The 16,832-nt window shown below is 41.7% G+C and overlaps 1 protein-coding gene across 1 annotated transcript; it reads right to left on the reverse strand.

Annotated features, from left to right (window-relative positions):
* Positions 1-878: 878 nt before the first annotated feature.
* ATP5MC3 (ATP synthase membrane subunit c locus 3) lies at positions 879-4,436 on the reverse strand. The gene is made up of 5 exons (XM_059820414.1): positions 4,380-4,436; positions 4,224-4,301; positions 3,162-3,239; positions 2,598-2,791; positions 879-1,125 (listed from the first exon to the last, which is right to left on the reverse strand). The coding sequence occupies exons 2-5, from the start codon at positions 4,260-4,262 to the stop codon at positions 1,011-1,013; spliced, it is 426 nt and encodes a 141-aa protein (XP_059676397.1). The 5' UTR covers positions 4,263-4,301; positions 4,380-4,436; the 3' UTR covers positions 879-1,010.
* Between the last annotated feature and the right edge of the window lie 12,396 nt (positions 4,437-16,832).

Raw genomic sequence — 16,832 nt, forward strand, 5'->3', positions numbered from 1 at the left:
TTAAGAAGTTCAGCTCATATTTGTTGAATGATCAGATCTATTATTCAATATTCTGAGTAAAGTTTGAGATGCTATCAACCCCCCCACCAGATTAGTATATAGTAGCACAGAATACGTTGCTGTAAGTGTAGACAACACTGTAAATACATTTAGACTGTTAAAAGACAGATACTGCAAGAAGGAAAGCTTGATACTGCAGGTATTTTGTTATTAAAAATGCTTTGATCCTACTGCTCTTAAAAGAATTTGGGAGATAATGCAAGGCTGACTTTACAAAATTAGGAAGCTGGAAGTTGTCCCTTATAATTAGGTGATACCAAGAATGCAGTACCTAAGTGTATAATATCAATGTGCTGCAATTAAATGCCTTGGACCAATCTAAAGTGGTAGGTAGTTTAGTTCAACTGGGACACTGCTCAGAATCAAGTGGAAAATTTTTACCATGGTGATCAAAATTTATAGTGTAACTGAAAACTGATGCAAAGAGAACTTTCCTATCACTGTTCATGGATTTGCGCTTAGCTCCTTCTATCAAGAGGTGACAGAACACCTTATGTGCCAACTAGCCTGTGAAAAAGAACGAACTGTACACAGAAACAGCTCTGGCTAATTTTGAAATGAGTGAAGGAACAAGGCCAGCAATATAGCCTTTCACATTTAATCCATGTATCCTTTTATCTTTCAAAGATATGCCACATTAATTTTAACAAACAAGTGACAATCCTATATATATTAATAAATAAAATGTTTGACTTTAAGTCATTGTTTGAAGGGTCCTGTATGATATGACATTATCATGAGGAATGCATGGTGACTGAATGACAAGATGCTGTCTTCCAGATATCCTAGTGAGCAGGATAATAAATGCAGGCAACAGGTTGACAGTTAAAGTTGTTATCTTTAATGAAATGACTTTGGAAATAGCATCAATTTCCATGACACCAACATTTTGGGAGTCCCATAAAATGCACAGTTACATTCCAATGCCAGTATTACAGGCAGATCTCCTTTCACATGGCAAATAGGATCAAGAAAGCAACCATCAGACAGAAGAGACCCATAGCTTCAGACAGGGCGAATCCCAGGATAGCATATGAGAACAGCTGCTGCTTCAGAGAAGGATTTCTAAAAGAAAACGAAGGTGTAAGACCTTTTTATCTTCACAATTAAGATGTTTTTCATACAGTTTAACGCATCTGACAGATTCAGAACCTCATACTTCCTTACCACAGATTCCATAACAGAAAATGCCAATAAATCCAAGCAGAAGTAATTTTTAGTATGGATTTCACTGAAGACACATGACTTGGCAATTAAAACTAGATTCAGGTTATGAAGATTGTATATGGCTTTTCCAAATGAGCAGTTTTTGTGACTACATTCATAGGTGCTTTTGAATTTGAATTCTCTACATTCTCCCATGCAGGAACTATCAACACTATGCTTTATAAAATTTATTTCACATCCTTGCAATATAGTTTGCGTGTGGATGTGGCATTGTGGGATGTAGCTTGATGGACATGGTGCTGTGTGGTGTTGGGTGGGTTGGTTTTTGGTGTGTTGTGCTTTGTTGTTGTTGTGTGGTGGTTGGCTTGCGTGGGTTGTTTGTGGTTTGTTTTTTGGTTTTTTTTTTTTTTTTGTTTTTTGTTTTTTCAGGTTGGACTTGATGATCTTACAGGTCTTTTCCAACCGTAGTGATTCTGTGATTCTGTGATTCTAATGTTAGAGAAGTTTGTGTATAACATTTTAAGTAGCTCTCGGACAAATACAGGAACAGAGACCACCTAGAGCAAAAAAAGAAATACACAGCATCTCATTGCAAAAACGCAATGAATTATCCCTCCAAGAAGATGTGTGGGAGAGAAAAACAACCTTCAACATAACACTATGAAGTAATGTTCTACAGTCTCTTATTGGCATGTTCATGTTAAATTCAAAAAAGGAGACATTAGTTTTGTACCGAAAACACATATGTTTCTTCAAGTGGAAAGTGAGCTTCCTTGTCTTCAACAGGGCTTAAAAATCTTTAAAAAAGACGTAACTAAGTCTTAACTGGTTGAAAGAGGGATGAAGAACATGAAACCTTCAGTAAAGTTTTTTTATGCCTGTATCAGTTCCACTCTTCCATGATACCATGTGAACCATTGCTACTACAGGGACATTGTAAACTTCTCTGGGAGAAGCTCATCCCTACTATAAAATCGACACCAGTTTTCACACACTTTCTCTTTAGGACTTCTCCTCCCCTCTCACATTGGAAAAGATCCAGGCTAGATTTTTAAATTCAGTTCTGGAACTGAATGCTGAAACATTGGACTTCAATGACTGAAACGCTGACCAAGTCTGATGAACTCATTCCTTTCACATCTTTTCGCCAGGTAGACTGTACAAAGGTCTGCATTTAACAATACAGCCACCCTGATGAATATACTACAGTTTCAAATTATTCTATTTAGCCATGTTTATGATTAATAGCAATTATTAACAGAACTTATTACAGTGCCATCATCCTTACTACAACTTAGCTTATCTGGGTGTGTTGTCTCAAGATACATCTGCATGCAATTCAAGATTTTTGTAAGAGAGAGATTGATTACCTGGCATAACCAATGATTAGACTACCGAAGACTGTTCCAATACCAGCACCAGAACCAGCCACACCTACTGTGGCAGCACCAGCACCAATAAATTTGGCAGCAGTGTCAATGTCCCTGCTGATAGCACTAGTCTGGAATTCTCTAAGTGCTAGTCGGGAGACAGTATTTTGGGCCCCATTAAGTGTTGAGTTGCCCTAAGAAAACAAAACATGAAAAAGCATTATATTCAGACACAGACCATTTTCTATGACAACTTTGATAGTGTTATTCTGTATTTTTAAAACTTGTGTTAGATCCAATGTCTAGTTCCTCTTCCAAGTGATGAGACTATAACCAAGAGTTAAAAACTTCAGAATGTTACCTGTTCCACCTGAAAGCAATCAACTTTAAATGGGAAAGACTTCTCAGGGGAAACAGCAAGACAGCAACAAGTATTATTAGGTGTTTGACTTAAAGCAAGTTTCACACGATAGATACTTGAGTTAGTACAAGTGAACTCTAGGTTGAGGACGTTTAGGCTCACCAGGTAATTTAGGAAGATACAGAATTTTGTTTATAAGGTACCTCTCCATTCTTGACCTCTGGCCTAGACAACACAGATGCCGAAATTGGTCTGTACAAGACTCTTGATCCAGCACGGATCTGCAAGAGGAGGAAAAAAGCTATAAATAAAAGAAACATTTGATCACAGCTGCTCCCATGCAATAGTCTGTAAGATTATAAGGCTATTATCTACTAAGCCATTTGTCTTACTTGAAAGACAGCAATCCTTGTATAGCTGTATATACAATAATACTGATGCAAACACTGCCATGCAATTTGATAGCACCATTTTCGGGAGACATTATTGCAAATAGCTACATCATTCAATGAACCTGCACATGCATTATACTGACAGAAAATGTAGCAAAACAGCAACAAAAAAGCCAGATAGACCAGCAGGCAGTGATGTACATTTTGAAACGAAAAAATAAACCCCATAAAAATTAATTCCAAAGTTGTTAAATGCACAGACATAACCCAGACTTTTAAATCTAGCAAGGCATAAATGAATGAATCCTCTTTCACAAGCGGCCTGCATGTGTCCTTGGGCTTCCAACAGTATAAGGTCATATCGGCTCTTGCACAAAGCTCTTCCTGCAGGGGAAACCTATGCCTGCACCATGCAAAACGAAACGTTCTGCGGCCTAGAGAGAACATTTTGAAGTAGGACAGTCCCTTGTCTCTACAAGGGCAAAAAAACCCGGCCTTGCATGGAACAAGCAACAGGCTGGAGTTTGACCTACAGCAAGGAGCTGAGCGCACCAGGCCCATCCGCTTTTCGCTGCGCTGCCCTCCCCCTTCACTGCTCGTGTGGGAAGGCCCCTCACCTTGGCAAAGGGCCCTGGCCCACGCCAGGGAGGCGGGAAGGAGAACCCCGTCCTGCCGCAGCTCGCCTCCCCCCCCTCCCCTTCCCACTCGGGCGGACAGCCCTCGGTACGGGCTCGTCCTAGAAGCCTGCCGCGGGGCTCAGAGGCCCGCCCGAGCCCCGGGCGCCCCGGGACTGCCGCCGGCCCCGCTGCAGCCCGGGACGCGGCCGGCGAGGAGGCCCGGGCACCCCCCGCGGGCCCGGGCGCCCCCACTCACCAGGGAGGGCGAGGTGACGAGCTTGGCGCAGGCGAACATCTTAGCGGGCGGCGTCCCGGGGGCCACAATCCGGTGTCTCTGCGGAGAGAGGGAGAGGGTGAGGGGGCCGCGGCGGCGGACGGCGATGCGGGCGGATGGCGCGGCGCCGCCACTCACCCTCTCCGGCTGCCGCACCTCAGAGCCGACAGGCTGGCACGTCTCTGCGCAGGCGCGGGCGAGCCGGCGGCGAGCGCCCGGATGCAGCTCGGCGGAAGGGGGCGGCACACGGCGCCAAGGTCACTTTGTACCGACTCTATTGGCAGCGGCGGGCGGCGCACAGCGCGCGGGGCGGCGCCCCGCCCCGCCCCGCCCCGCGTCGCGTCGGCTGCGCCCGTGTCGCCGCGGGACCGTAGTCGCGGGGCGGGGCGGGGCGAGCGCTGTAGGCGGAGGGGATGAGGCTGCGGTGGCGCGCTGTGGCGCTCGCCGGGAGAGCGGCCGCTGGCCTGGCAGTTAGGACCGCTGATGTGACCCTTACGGCCCTCAGCCAGAGCTGCGCACCACGCAGGAGACCCCGCCCGGCGGCCTCGCTGCCGCCGTAACCCCGCGTTTGGGGGCGGCGCGGGCTGGCACCCTGAGGGCCTGCGGAGGGGAGCGGGGTGGGTGAGGTCGCTTCGCCCCGGCAGGGCCGCCGTTCGCGGTGTGGAGAAAGCCTCTTACGGGGGTTGATTTAAAGAGCTGCGGCGTGTTCCGCTGAGGGGAAGGAGGCGTGACGCCACCGGAGCGCGTAATTGGCGGGGAGTAGCCGGCGCGGGGAGGCCTCCCCAGGCTGGTGAAGCAAGGCGGAGCGAACCCCGGTGTGCCGGGACGTTAGTGCCTCCCTGCAGCTGCTGCTCTGGCAGGGTGCGGGACGTTCACAAACGGCAGAAACGTAGAAACTTCGCCCCAACGCCTCGGGTCCCACCAGGGCAAGATTCACAGACAGAAAAAGGGGGCGCGTCCGAGAAGCCATGAATTGTTCAAAAAGTCCCTACTACTACTTAATTGGTCACTTCTGCGTGATGAGCAGGTTCACGCCCAAGTAATGAAAAAATCCTTTTTAGTCAAGCTTAATCAAAATAAGATTATCATTACTGAACTGAGCATGTGTTCCCGAGATTCCCGCTTTAATCACCTACATGTTCTTTGATGTTTTTCACTTGATACGGCGGATCATTATTTTAATGGTCATTTACCACTGTTAGTACTATTGGTGCCAACTAGGAAAAATGCAGAAAAATCCACGTTTTGGTAAAAGACTGGGACACATATTTTAAGTTGTTGCAAAATTTGTATTTGGTATAATCTGTGCCATAAAAATAAGTTTAAATTCTAAAATAGTCTGTGTGCTACAAACTGTCTCTGATGGGACGAGTAGGAGGTTATGTACATTATCTTTAGGGATGGGAACATAGCGCAGTCTCTTAGGAGTTAGCTGCTGGCCTCCTGCAAACTTACATGGACTATTGATGTTGCTGTCACTGATTAAACCGCAGGTGCCATACAGCTGAGACATACTCCATGTCAGCAACTTGAGCACCCACCAACAAACATGATCAATAGGCACTTTCAACAGCTGCATGCTAATGTTAACAATAACGTTGCTTTTATAACCTACAATGCAATGTCTTCTGATCCTTAGGTACAGTGGAGTTGTACACAGTTATAGGTCCTAAGGTGAGAAACAACGGTACAGTTTGAATTTCCCAGCTTTCTGCTCCCTGCCTCAAATCCAACAGCAAGCTTGGCTTGGTTCTGGGGTCCTTCTTACTAATAGAGCAGCAAGAAGAGAGTCTATGAAGGCCAGCAAAAGAAGTTACAGGTTGCTTTTTTTGTTTGTTTTATTTTCTTTTTTTCCTTTTCACATCTTACACCCATTGTTTGGGAACTGAGGTGAACGGGCAGATCTGCAGTGCATGTCGAGTGGTTCTTCCATAGACAAATGCTAAGTAAGAAATAAGTATCAATGGCAAAAACCTTTAATGGTTAGGCAGAACTTTTCACTTGAAAAAAATTCTCAAGCTACATGCTATTGTGGTAACAAATACTTCCAGCACCATGAATAAAACCATAAAGCAAATGTGGATGCTGTACTGGTGGAATGACTTAAATGTTACATGTTGCTGTACACTAACATACAAAGCACACCATTTGTGAAGTCACGTACTGCCCTTAAGTGTAGCAACGAGCAGGCCATGTGCAACAAAGAATTTCGCTTGTTCGTGGAAGGAAGCACAGCGGTTAGAAACCTGTTTTCTTCTTGGGAGCCTAGTGGTGTGGACTTCCAGGCATGAAACGCATCTTCCCACAGCTCTCCTGAATGGAGAAGAAAGTGGATGTTACACTCCTGTATATGCACAGCGCAAAGTCACATGGATTCAAAAAAGTGTTAGATGGAAACCTTTTCTTTCACAAAGAAAGTGCACTATTCTGTCATGATTCCCACCCTGCAATGTTTTGCAAAAAAAATGCATTCACAAGCTGTTTGAACAACGTCAAAACCACCATTAAACACTTGTTTGTTGTTGCTTTTAAGGCATAACAGCTGATATTATATTTTACATGCAATGCAGCTGTTGCTTTCAGGAGGAGTTAGAAGAGCAGTTACTGATCTCTGGGGACCACGTTCAGTTTAACTCAAGGAGATCTTCATAAAAAAAGACTTCTGTTAATCTCACACTGTTCCCTATCTGGTTGACCTGCTGCTAGGTCCCCAAGAAAGTACATCAGTGCATTGAAGGGCAGTGTGATTTCTAATTGCTCACCACATCTCTGAAAGTCTATTCTACTGGGAATTTTATCTTAAACTCCCAAAATCTCTTACAATAGATACCCAGTTTTCAAACTGTTTCTCCCAGACAGGACCAGTTATGCATGCGGGCAGTAGCTAAGGCTGCCAGAGGAGGTTTCCTCCCCATTTTGCCTCTGGCAAAGAAGGTACAGTGGAGCTGTTTGAGCCGTACATGATGCCTAGAGAGCTGCTCCACTTCTCTCCCACAGCTCCATGCTGCCAAGCCAAGTTTCTGTCAGGGCAGTAAGAACAGCAAGTACCCACTAGCTGTGGTTCACTAGCGTGGCCTTCTCCTTTCCCAGAAAGGAAAGAGAAAGATCATGCCAGATTTCCCGAGCCTTCTGAAGACTTCCCCTGAAACCATAAAGATTCTCCCAGTCATTTTGTCCTTATTTTTAGAAAAGCAACAGTCTATTTCATTTTGACTGCCAAGCAGCTCATTTCCTAGGTAAACCATGTAATGGATCAGTCCTACAGTGACATGCAGTTTCACTTTGCAACCCTGAAATGAATTGGTATCTACACATATCGGACTCCAATTGTCACAACACATGAGTATCAGCAGAACAGACATTGCATACAAATGGCGTTTTTCCGGTGACTTCTTAAAAAGATTTAGCGAGCCCTTATACCTGTTCAGTTTTCCATCCAGAAATCAGATAACAAGGAGGCTGGGCACAGTACTGTAAGCTGGCGTGTCTGCCTGGTGGATATGGGTTGGTTTGCCTCCAGGTACAGTTGAATTTTGGCAATTGCAGATTGGTTCAATTGAACAAGTAAAATCCTGTAGAATGTTGAATAAATATGTCCAGAGTGCTTTGCACCAAAGGGTCTGTCAAAATTCAACATTTATTATTAATAACTTATAAAAGATTGATGTCTGTTCTGTATTTGCTGAAGGAGAAATCTTGGCTAGTCAGGAGAAATCCCATTGTCCAAAGCCTAAATAAAAAGTTGTTCTAGATCGAAACCTATTCCTTCAGGTTAAATTTTATCTCCCAGCAGAGGATTATTACCTCAAAGCATGTCACACACTCACACTAGTCTTTTTTTTTAAAGTCTGTTTTTGAAGAGGAGATATGTCTGGAAAACCAATATATTCCAATAACCCTTAATTGTTGGAAGAGCCCCAAAGGATGAAATCGGATCAAAGGCCTCCTGAGATTGTCCTAATGTTTGTGAAATGTTTTAAAACGTAAAGTGGTTTTATTACCTCAGGGTTAGCTCTCTAGAACTTCCAGATTTATGATGTACTTTGCAGGGCATTGATTGATATTGATTTATAAAGTCAGGGTTTTTCAGTGTTTTTCACAGCCTGGGCCATGTTTCAGTCCAGAGAGTTTCTTGCACTCCTGCCTCTTCCATTCACAAATGTGTGGTTGAATCTTCCCATTCAGAACTGCACAGGTCCTCTCAGACAACTGGAGCAATGGCTTGTGGAAAGAAGGTATATAGAGCAGAATTAATACGCTTCGGATTATTTAAACCAATTTAGCTCCGGGAACAAAGAGTGAAACCATTATTAGCTGGCTCTGCTTTAAGTAGAAATTCTCTCAGTAACACACTCTTAATACCTGTTTGCCTTATTGATTATTAGTAGTTGGCAAATGTTGACATAAGTAATGTTAGGAGTTTTAATTGCTGAGTTGGTTGGATTGGAAGTGATGCTTTATAGAAAAGCAGATGATAAAAGTTTTTTCTCATCATTGTAAACTTCTCCTTTACAGGGAAAAGGGAGAATCTGTTTCTTGAGTGATCTTTGTCCCCCAGAGTACTTACTCAAGCTGTTTTTTGCTAAAATTAGTTTTCTTTTAGTCTCAACAGCTCCTTTTAGTAGAGAGCTGAAGGCAATTAACAAAGTAGGGCTAATTTAGGCTGTAGAGCATTCTGCTCGACAGTCCATTGATTATTTTAACACTTGAGTCCTGGAAATGGATGACATTAACCACAAACATCATACCATGTTCATACTTAACAAGATTCTGAAAGTATGCTAATGCTATTGAGGCTATTGATGCAACTTGAATTGAAAATCATGATAATCCTTATCATGTCATTTTTGGGTCTGTAAGATCTGCTTTAAATGGCAGAATGATTGTATACATAGGGTCTACTACTACCCTAGCCATTATACATCTAAAGGGCATGTTGTCAAGAGGAAAACCATTCTGCTACAGTAGAAATTCAGCATGGAAAAGAGGTGTTCTCATCTTCATCCTAGCTACTGGATTCTGATGGAAGGTGAGATTGCGGCTGCGAGGCAGCCTTGCCAGAAAAGACTGGTAGAGCTGCTCTCACTCTGGATAACAAGCCCTATTGTCCAGCATTCAGGTTCTGCTGGTTAGCTTCAGGATGCTGTACAACAGTGTAAATATGTAAAAATACAACCATGCTTTTGTAAAACCCAGCATGTTACAAGGTGGAAGATGATTCTGTATTTTTTAAAAAAATTTTGAAGTTTTTAAATTTTTATATGTCAGCAAAAATTATACTTTGTCTCAAAAATTCTGATTCCATATTTTAATGTAATATATATTTGTATTTGCAATATGACTCAAAGCAAAAAGAAATGTTAGGTTCGTGAATAGTGTCACTTTATGCTCCACATCTGTTACACCGTGTGTGTCAGGATCACTACCTTCAGGGTGAGCTTTCATGTATCTAAAAATCATTGTTATGTTTATACTCAGTATTTTCTGGAAATGGATTTTTGAGGAAAAGCAGTAACAAAACAATTCACTGATGTTTGAGCAAAGTGATTATTACAAATACACAGAAAATTCAGAACCTTTGGAATGAAAGTACCTCTTCAGTATTACTTTAGAATTCCCTTAACTAAGGTGTCTGAACTCAGATGACTCATGTATTTCCCAAGGCTGGTTCAGGCTTCCTCTTTGCCATGGTGCAAAAAACAGCTGATACCTGAAATGGTCAGTCAGTTGCCTGGATAACACACACATAGATTTCTAGTTTACAGAGTATCACTGGATTAAATGAAAATAAATTCAGCAATGCTTTTTATTCCTACCAATAGTATTAAACCCCTTTTTAACAGAAAGTTCAGCTCTAAGTTCACACCAGAACACATCAGCAACCCAGGTACACCACCTTTCATATGACACACAATTTCTGATAAAACACAGATCCAGAGAACACCAAAGACAGACAAGACTTTGGCCATATTAGAGCCAGTGTTTCCAAAAGTATCCATACATTTTCATTGTTGAAGTTGGAGAAACACAAAATGGAGGGATGTTTTGTTAGCGGGCGCTTCTGAAAGTACAGGCTTTTTGTGCAGGGGGAATTGCAATACCAGATTCCTAGTTTTTAAACAATAGTACCTAAGCTAGTTTAGTTAGATTTTTTTGGTCTTCCTGTTTCTCCAAATCATGCAAATGATCCTAGGCAAGTCTTTTTGGGCAATGTATTTTGACTGTTCACAATCTGAAAAGAGAAATAGGAAAGGTAGCTGTCCGGTGCTCAAAAACCATAGGAATAACTAATTCCTATTTGGAGATTAAATTAGTGTTTTGGATAACTGATCTGTTATGGCTATTTGTGCCATGTAAAGAGCAAAAGCAGAGTACACATGTATCTGCCAGGATTGTGGCAAAAGGATTTCTTCTTCCTCCACCCTCTCTGCAGAGAGCATAGTTCCAGTTTATAATCCCTGGTGGGAGGGGAGATGGGACTATAGCCCATTAATACATGCAAGATTCATTTGCTTAATTGTAAAAGACATACCTTCCAACTATGAGTTTAAATTCTCATATGCTTGCAAATTGCTTTGGGATCACTGCCTGAAAGGCGCTATATAAATGAAGAATATTCATTATCGTCCGAAAGCTCTTCAGTCTGAACCACTTTGCAGAAAGCCTGTGGAATCATTTTGACTCTGGTGCACAGCTTCTGCCCTCTAGGACCTGGTGCCAGTCTGAATCTGGAAAAAAAGTTGTTCTAATTCAGCTGACTACTGTCATGCTTTGCGTGGCTCAGATGAGCTGTTTTTAAATTACTATAATTAATTTTGCTCATAGTTACAAAAGAGATCGTATATTCTTATATTCCATACCTAAAGTACAGAAACTCTGGACAGCCTGCTGTTTCTAAATTCTTGGAAAGGACTCTGTCCCTAATATTCAGACTTGATGAACATACTGGTTCTCTGGCATGCCTGCATTCACTCCCATCTGTCGTGCTGGCGTTGTTCCCACTCGGAATCATCTATGCCAATTTCAACAGGGCATAGGTGCTAACCAAACATGGTTTTAGAGGGACAGCTTTCATAACACAGCAAGTGCCATCTCTTTTGCCAGGAGATCCTGCTGTTTGCAAATAATTCCAGCTTAAGGCCACATGCTTCATTACATGGGATCACATCTGTAGAGGCTTGTGGGCATTATAAAAAAATCAACAAATGTCTACTGTATTTCTCTTTCAGTTTGGCTCAGTGATTGGAATTTTGCATGTGGAGAATGAATGCTCTGCACCTTGTTAACAGGAGAGAGCCATAGGCTGTTTTATGCTCTGAGCAGTCTTAACAGGTTTCTGCATCAAAGCTGGGGCAACAAGCTGCAGAAGTTTACCAGAGCAGCGCTGCTTTTTCAGGTGGCCCTTGAGTGCTTTGTGTCTATGGTATATTCTGAGGAGAGAATGATAGAGCATTGCCTTCTTGCACCACAGCTTTTTTTCTTTCCAGATTCTGAACAGATTTGTGTATAAGGCATATTCTGCCCCCACCCAGTTGTAAAGTGGTGTATATGTACAGCAAAATTAATACTGCTTATTAAACTTAATATTCTATATAATGCTCTATATAAGATACATAAATATTATAATAATATATTGTATATATAGCATAAGTATCATATTAATATATTATAGCTTCACTTGACTCCTGTTTTGCCCCACTGAACAGCTTGCTTGTGTTAGCAGAATTACTCTGTACTATATGAGGCTAGAAATGGCTTAGGAAAGAGCAAAACCTGTTCATGAGCCTCACCTGGATAGCCAACTATGCTCAGGTTTAAAGTATAATTTTGTAATTAAGCAAAAGAGTATTTTGCCCAGAATATTTCTCCAAAAAGTATATTTGGAATAAAATAAGATTCAGGGCAGATAATTTCCAGTCATACATTTGCAGTCACAATTACTGGCTTTTAGATATTTCACCGTCCAGCCAGGATCTCTGGAGAAGACACCAAAAAACGCAAACTCCTCAACACCCGTACTGTTTTTTATAGTAGCATGCTTGCAGAATAGCACTAGGAAAGACCACGCTCACATGTCCTAACAGAAATGTGTTTTTGCAAATCATGAGAGATATTTTCAGTTGTTTTCTTTGCTAGCAAAGCACCTAAGGCTGTTTTTAATTATATTTCACATGTCCCTGAAAGAATATTGAATTTAAGAATGTGAAGAAGAGTCAAATTTTTAAAGGTCCTAGCATTTTCAAGGATGCAGAGTGACAAGTAGACACGTGAATAGATTGGAAAATTCTTTTGAGAATCAAGGTCTAAAATTACCAAACATTTGTACTGACTGTATATTTCAGAGTAGTAATGTGTACATTTCTGTACATTCTGTACATTTTTCTGTACATTTTTTCCCTTCCCCTGGCTCCTAAAAGTACTTCCTCATAATAATTGTGTTCCTTGGAAATTACTTGTCCCTCAGGGAGTGGGAGCAGAGTGGCAGAAGAACTGTATGTTATTAGTGCCATGGAATGGAAAACCTCAGGGCAGATGCTTGAGGGACCAGGGGTTTTCCAACCCAATAGCTCTTGAGGGGGTGAAAAGAAGGTTCTACTCCAGTGCAGTCAGACCAGAAGCTGCCTCATGTGGGGGCTGTTGCGGTTTTGAGTGAGCTGTATTTTGATTTTTCCTTACCAGTCACAGCAGCAGAGTTATAAGATCTGGCTGCCTGGTAAGAGTCTCAGCTGCGAGATGTTGCAGTCAGCAGCCAATCCATTATCTCTTTATCCAAACCTCAAATCTTTCCCATAAAACATGAAGTCAGCTGTGGTACTCTTATCAGGGAGCACCAAACAGCAGCATAGCCAGGGCAGGCAGTGGAGTAGTTGTAAAAGGTGACCTGTGTTTGTTTAGGCAGCTTGGAAGCTTTGGATCATTGAAACGGCTATCTCAAGAACACCAATAATTAAAGATACATACGCTAGCTAATTTGAAAAAGCCATAGCTAGATTGTGTTTTTAATGCCTCTAAAATGACTAATAGTGTGTATAAATAGTGACATCCAGTGTTCAGTTAGATCAACCACAGGTCCGTGTTCCGTAAGGTCATTCAATTAAAAGATTTATTACAGACCCTATTTAAAATGCCTGTGTAAAGATAGCAGGCTAATTTGAATATTAACTACCTGCCAACTTCAACACACCTCCACAATAAAAATTTCCTTCCTGACTTGTTGGGGAACAAGAATGGTGTGGCTCTTGTATAATGCTTTAACTTTCTTTTTTATGACAGCAAGTGTCTGATTATTCCCAGGTGTTCTTCATTTCTTCTTTCTCTACTCCTGTTGCTATGAATGTGGCCATTAGGGTAGCAGTCATAAAGGATGTGTTCACCACTTCCTTCTCTCTCTGTCTCTTAACATAGCCACAAGTCCACCATCTTCTATCCGCATTAATTCCCTGAGGTATCCACACAGTATTTGTGTTGACTGCCTTAATTTTGATCTTCTCTAATCATTCCCTGCCAGATGGCAGTTAAAGTTTAATGGTCCCTGTAAAAATAGTTCCCTTTCTTCTTTTAATCAGTCACGTGTGTTTGCTTAGCTAACTGTTAGATGTTCAGAAAGCATGAAGGGACCACCAACACAATTACTTCAAAATACACATCCGTATTGTGAATTCAATGTTATGTAAAATAAAGGGTTATAGGGTAGGCAAGATTCCTGGAAATTATCATGGGCTACACAACCTTAACTTTTCTGTGTTACTTTAGGTATATTAGGAAGATAAAAGTAATAATTTGTGACATTTTATATAATCAAATGTAGATTATTTTTAGTATCTTCTAGGCTCAAATGTTTGTGTATGCTATGCTGGAATGTGTATGAGTATTACGCTTTTAGGGATTAATTGAGCAATACACTTAAGCAGATGCTTAATTTTAAGCGCATGTGTATGGCTAACGATGGCTAATACAGCCTTGAGCAAGGTACTTTGTCATATGCTTAATGTTAGGGTCCTAGGTAGTTCCACTGAAGTTATTTACCTTCTTGCTTGTTTACGACTACATATTGACAGCTAATGACAGAGAACCTAAAATTGTCCGGTATGTGTTTACTTGATTGAAGCTTATTAGAGGTTTGAGGCTTTTGCTGAATCAAGAATTTAATTCAATTGCATATTCATGCTATGCCCAAGTAGCAAATCACTTTAGAGGCAAATGGTTTAAGCCATATCAGACACCTATGGAGTGAACAGGTACTATTGTGTACCATTGAGGAATATGGAGAGCTTGGGAAAGTGATAGGCTAGAAGTCTAATCCAGCTCACAGTGCTGTCAGAGAAAAGATTGCTGTGGAATTAAATGGAGGCTGGATCAGGCCCTGAATGCCTTGCCTAGAGCAATACAGGAAATATATAGCAGAGTCACTAACAGAACCCAGATCTCCTGACTCAAATTAGACGACTTTTGTATCCAACATCTGCGTACACTGCAACTGGATGTGTCATTGCAGCCTGCGCAGGCTAGATTCTAGATTAAAGCTCGCGTGAGAATGCCTATGCATACTGCAGGCATCACACCCACCTACACATCCCAGTAAGATGAGACTAGCAGAAGTGCAGACCATCCTACATCATTCTCCTGGTGGAAGACTGGGCAAATAGGGATCCTTGTACCTTCTGCCAAAGCATGTTTTAACAACCATCTCCAAAACAAGTTATCAGATACGACAAAGTATGCACTGCAACTGTACTCTCTGCCCCATTTTTTTGTTTTAAATGGCAGTGGTGGAACTCAATTGTATGGAACTTCTGATCACCTTAGTGCTTTTTTGATTTTGCCATGAATGCCTGGGAGTTGGACAATAAAGGGAGTTGCTTCAGGTCCAATTTTCCCATTATGCCTTAATTAGTGATAAGCAATTTGGTTCTAAAATAACAGAAATAGCTATGATATTTAGCTTAAGATTTTGATCTGAAAGGAAAATGTTTTGTGCTTGATCTAGGTATTTTTTCTCAGTTCCTTTTTACACACAGCTTTTTTGGGTAAGATCTAGGCCAGAGAGCAGAGACGTAGATGGGATTGTTTGTATTATGATAATAACCAGATGACCTCATTGAGATCAGGGCCTCAGAGTACTGGATGCTGGGAAAAATGTAATAAAAGCCAATCTCTGCCCAAAGGAACATGAAGTCTAAATACACAAGCTATTTTGTAAATCTGGGACACAGAGGTTGATTTGCCCAGTGTCAGGCTGTGGCAGTTGCTAGTGACTCACTCTTGATCTCTTGTGCCTTAGCCAATGGCCTTAACCCCAGCAGCATCCTTCTTCTCTATTTATATTTAATTAAAATGGCAGCAGAGACCAGCTTTGCTAAATTTCCATATGTCTGAGCTGTAAAATCTGTCAGCTGTTGAAAAGTGGACATACCTTTATTTTTCTCTCCACGAGTTTCCTCTCCTGTTGCCATTTCAGAGGAACATGCACTGGTTCCTTCCCTGCTTGGCTAAAGATTGCAGACATATAAACGATCAAAATAGAGCTTGCTGGGCTGATGATGGCTAATAGCAGGTGTCGAAGTGAAGGCGTTCCCCTATGGACACAAGCCATCACGGCTGGGCTGATGCCCAGTTCATAGGAGGGAACATGAATCTTTCAAATGGAAAGGGAGATAAATTGCATCTAAACACTCTAATGATGATAATGTAGAGAGACAGATGTGATGATCCCTCCATACACTCTTTACTTCTATTATATTACCACATTATATACTATTGACTAATATAAGCCAGATGCAAAACCAGAATGTTGTTTGCGTTTATCCTCTGGACTTCTCCAGATTTGTGCACCTTATAGATAGAAATATTTTTCACTGGCAAACTGACACAAAGGTAATTTTTATAAGCTCATATGAAGAGTGCATTGGAAAACACTCCCTGGCATTTGTTTCAGCTGCGCTACTTTTGTAAAAACACTGGCACTATAAAAATTGAGACAAATGCAGCTCAGAAATCCTGATTCTGGGCAAGGAATTTTGCTTCCTTGCCCCTAGTGTGGCCTCTCGCACCTTTGCAAAGAGGGTGCCATGCAAAGACTTGTAATTCAGAAGTGGTTTGGATCTGCTTTACATAAATGTAAATGACATAATGATTTCACAAGGTGAAAGGCAGCAGAGGAGGAGGTGCAGAGCACCGCCAAGTGAGTGTAAGCGTGGAGAATATGTAAGAACCACACAGAACATTTATACACCTGATATAGTATATACCAGTTGTTAAGGCAGAAAGCCAAAGGTAATGAGCACTGTGAGAAATATGAGAGCTCCTTTTTGGCCCAGGTTCTTGCCTGTAATTGAAGCGCTATCCCCTACTGATCCTTCAGGTGCTATCGGAATGATTTTATCCAGGCTTCAAGGGAGAACCAATCCCTAAAGAGCGGAGGAAACTTTCTTTACATTATAGCTCTGTGCTAGAAGCAAGCTATGGACATGACTCATGAGTATTCTTAATAGTTTTCAAAGAAAGTGAAATTCCTAAGTGAGGTTTTGATTTTAATTTAGAAAGTGATTTTTATGTGTTCTGCAAGATGAATAGGAAACCATATGTATGTTT

Source organism: Gavia stellata, chromosome 8, assembly GCF_030936135.1.
Source record: "Gavia stellata isolate bGavSte3 chromosome 8, bGavSte3.hap2, whole genome shotgun sequence".
In the NCBI taxonomy this organism is placed as follows: Eukaryota; Metazoa; Chordata; class Aves; order Gaviiformes; family Gaviidae; genus Gavia; species Gavia stellata.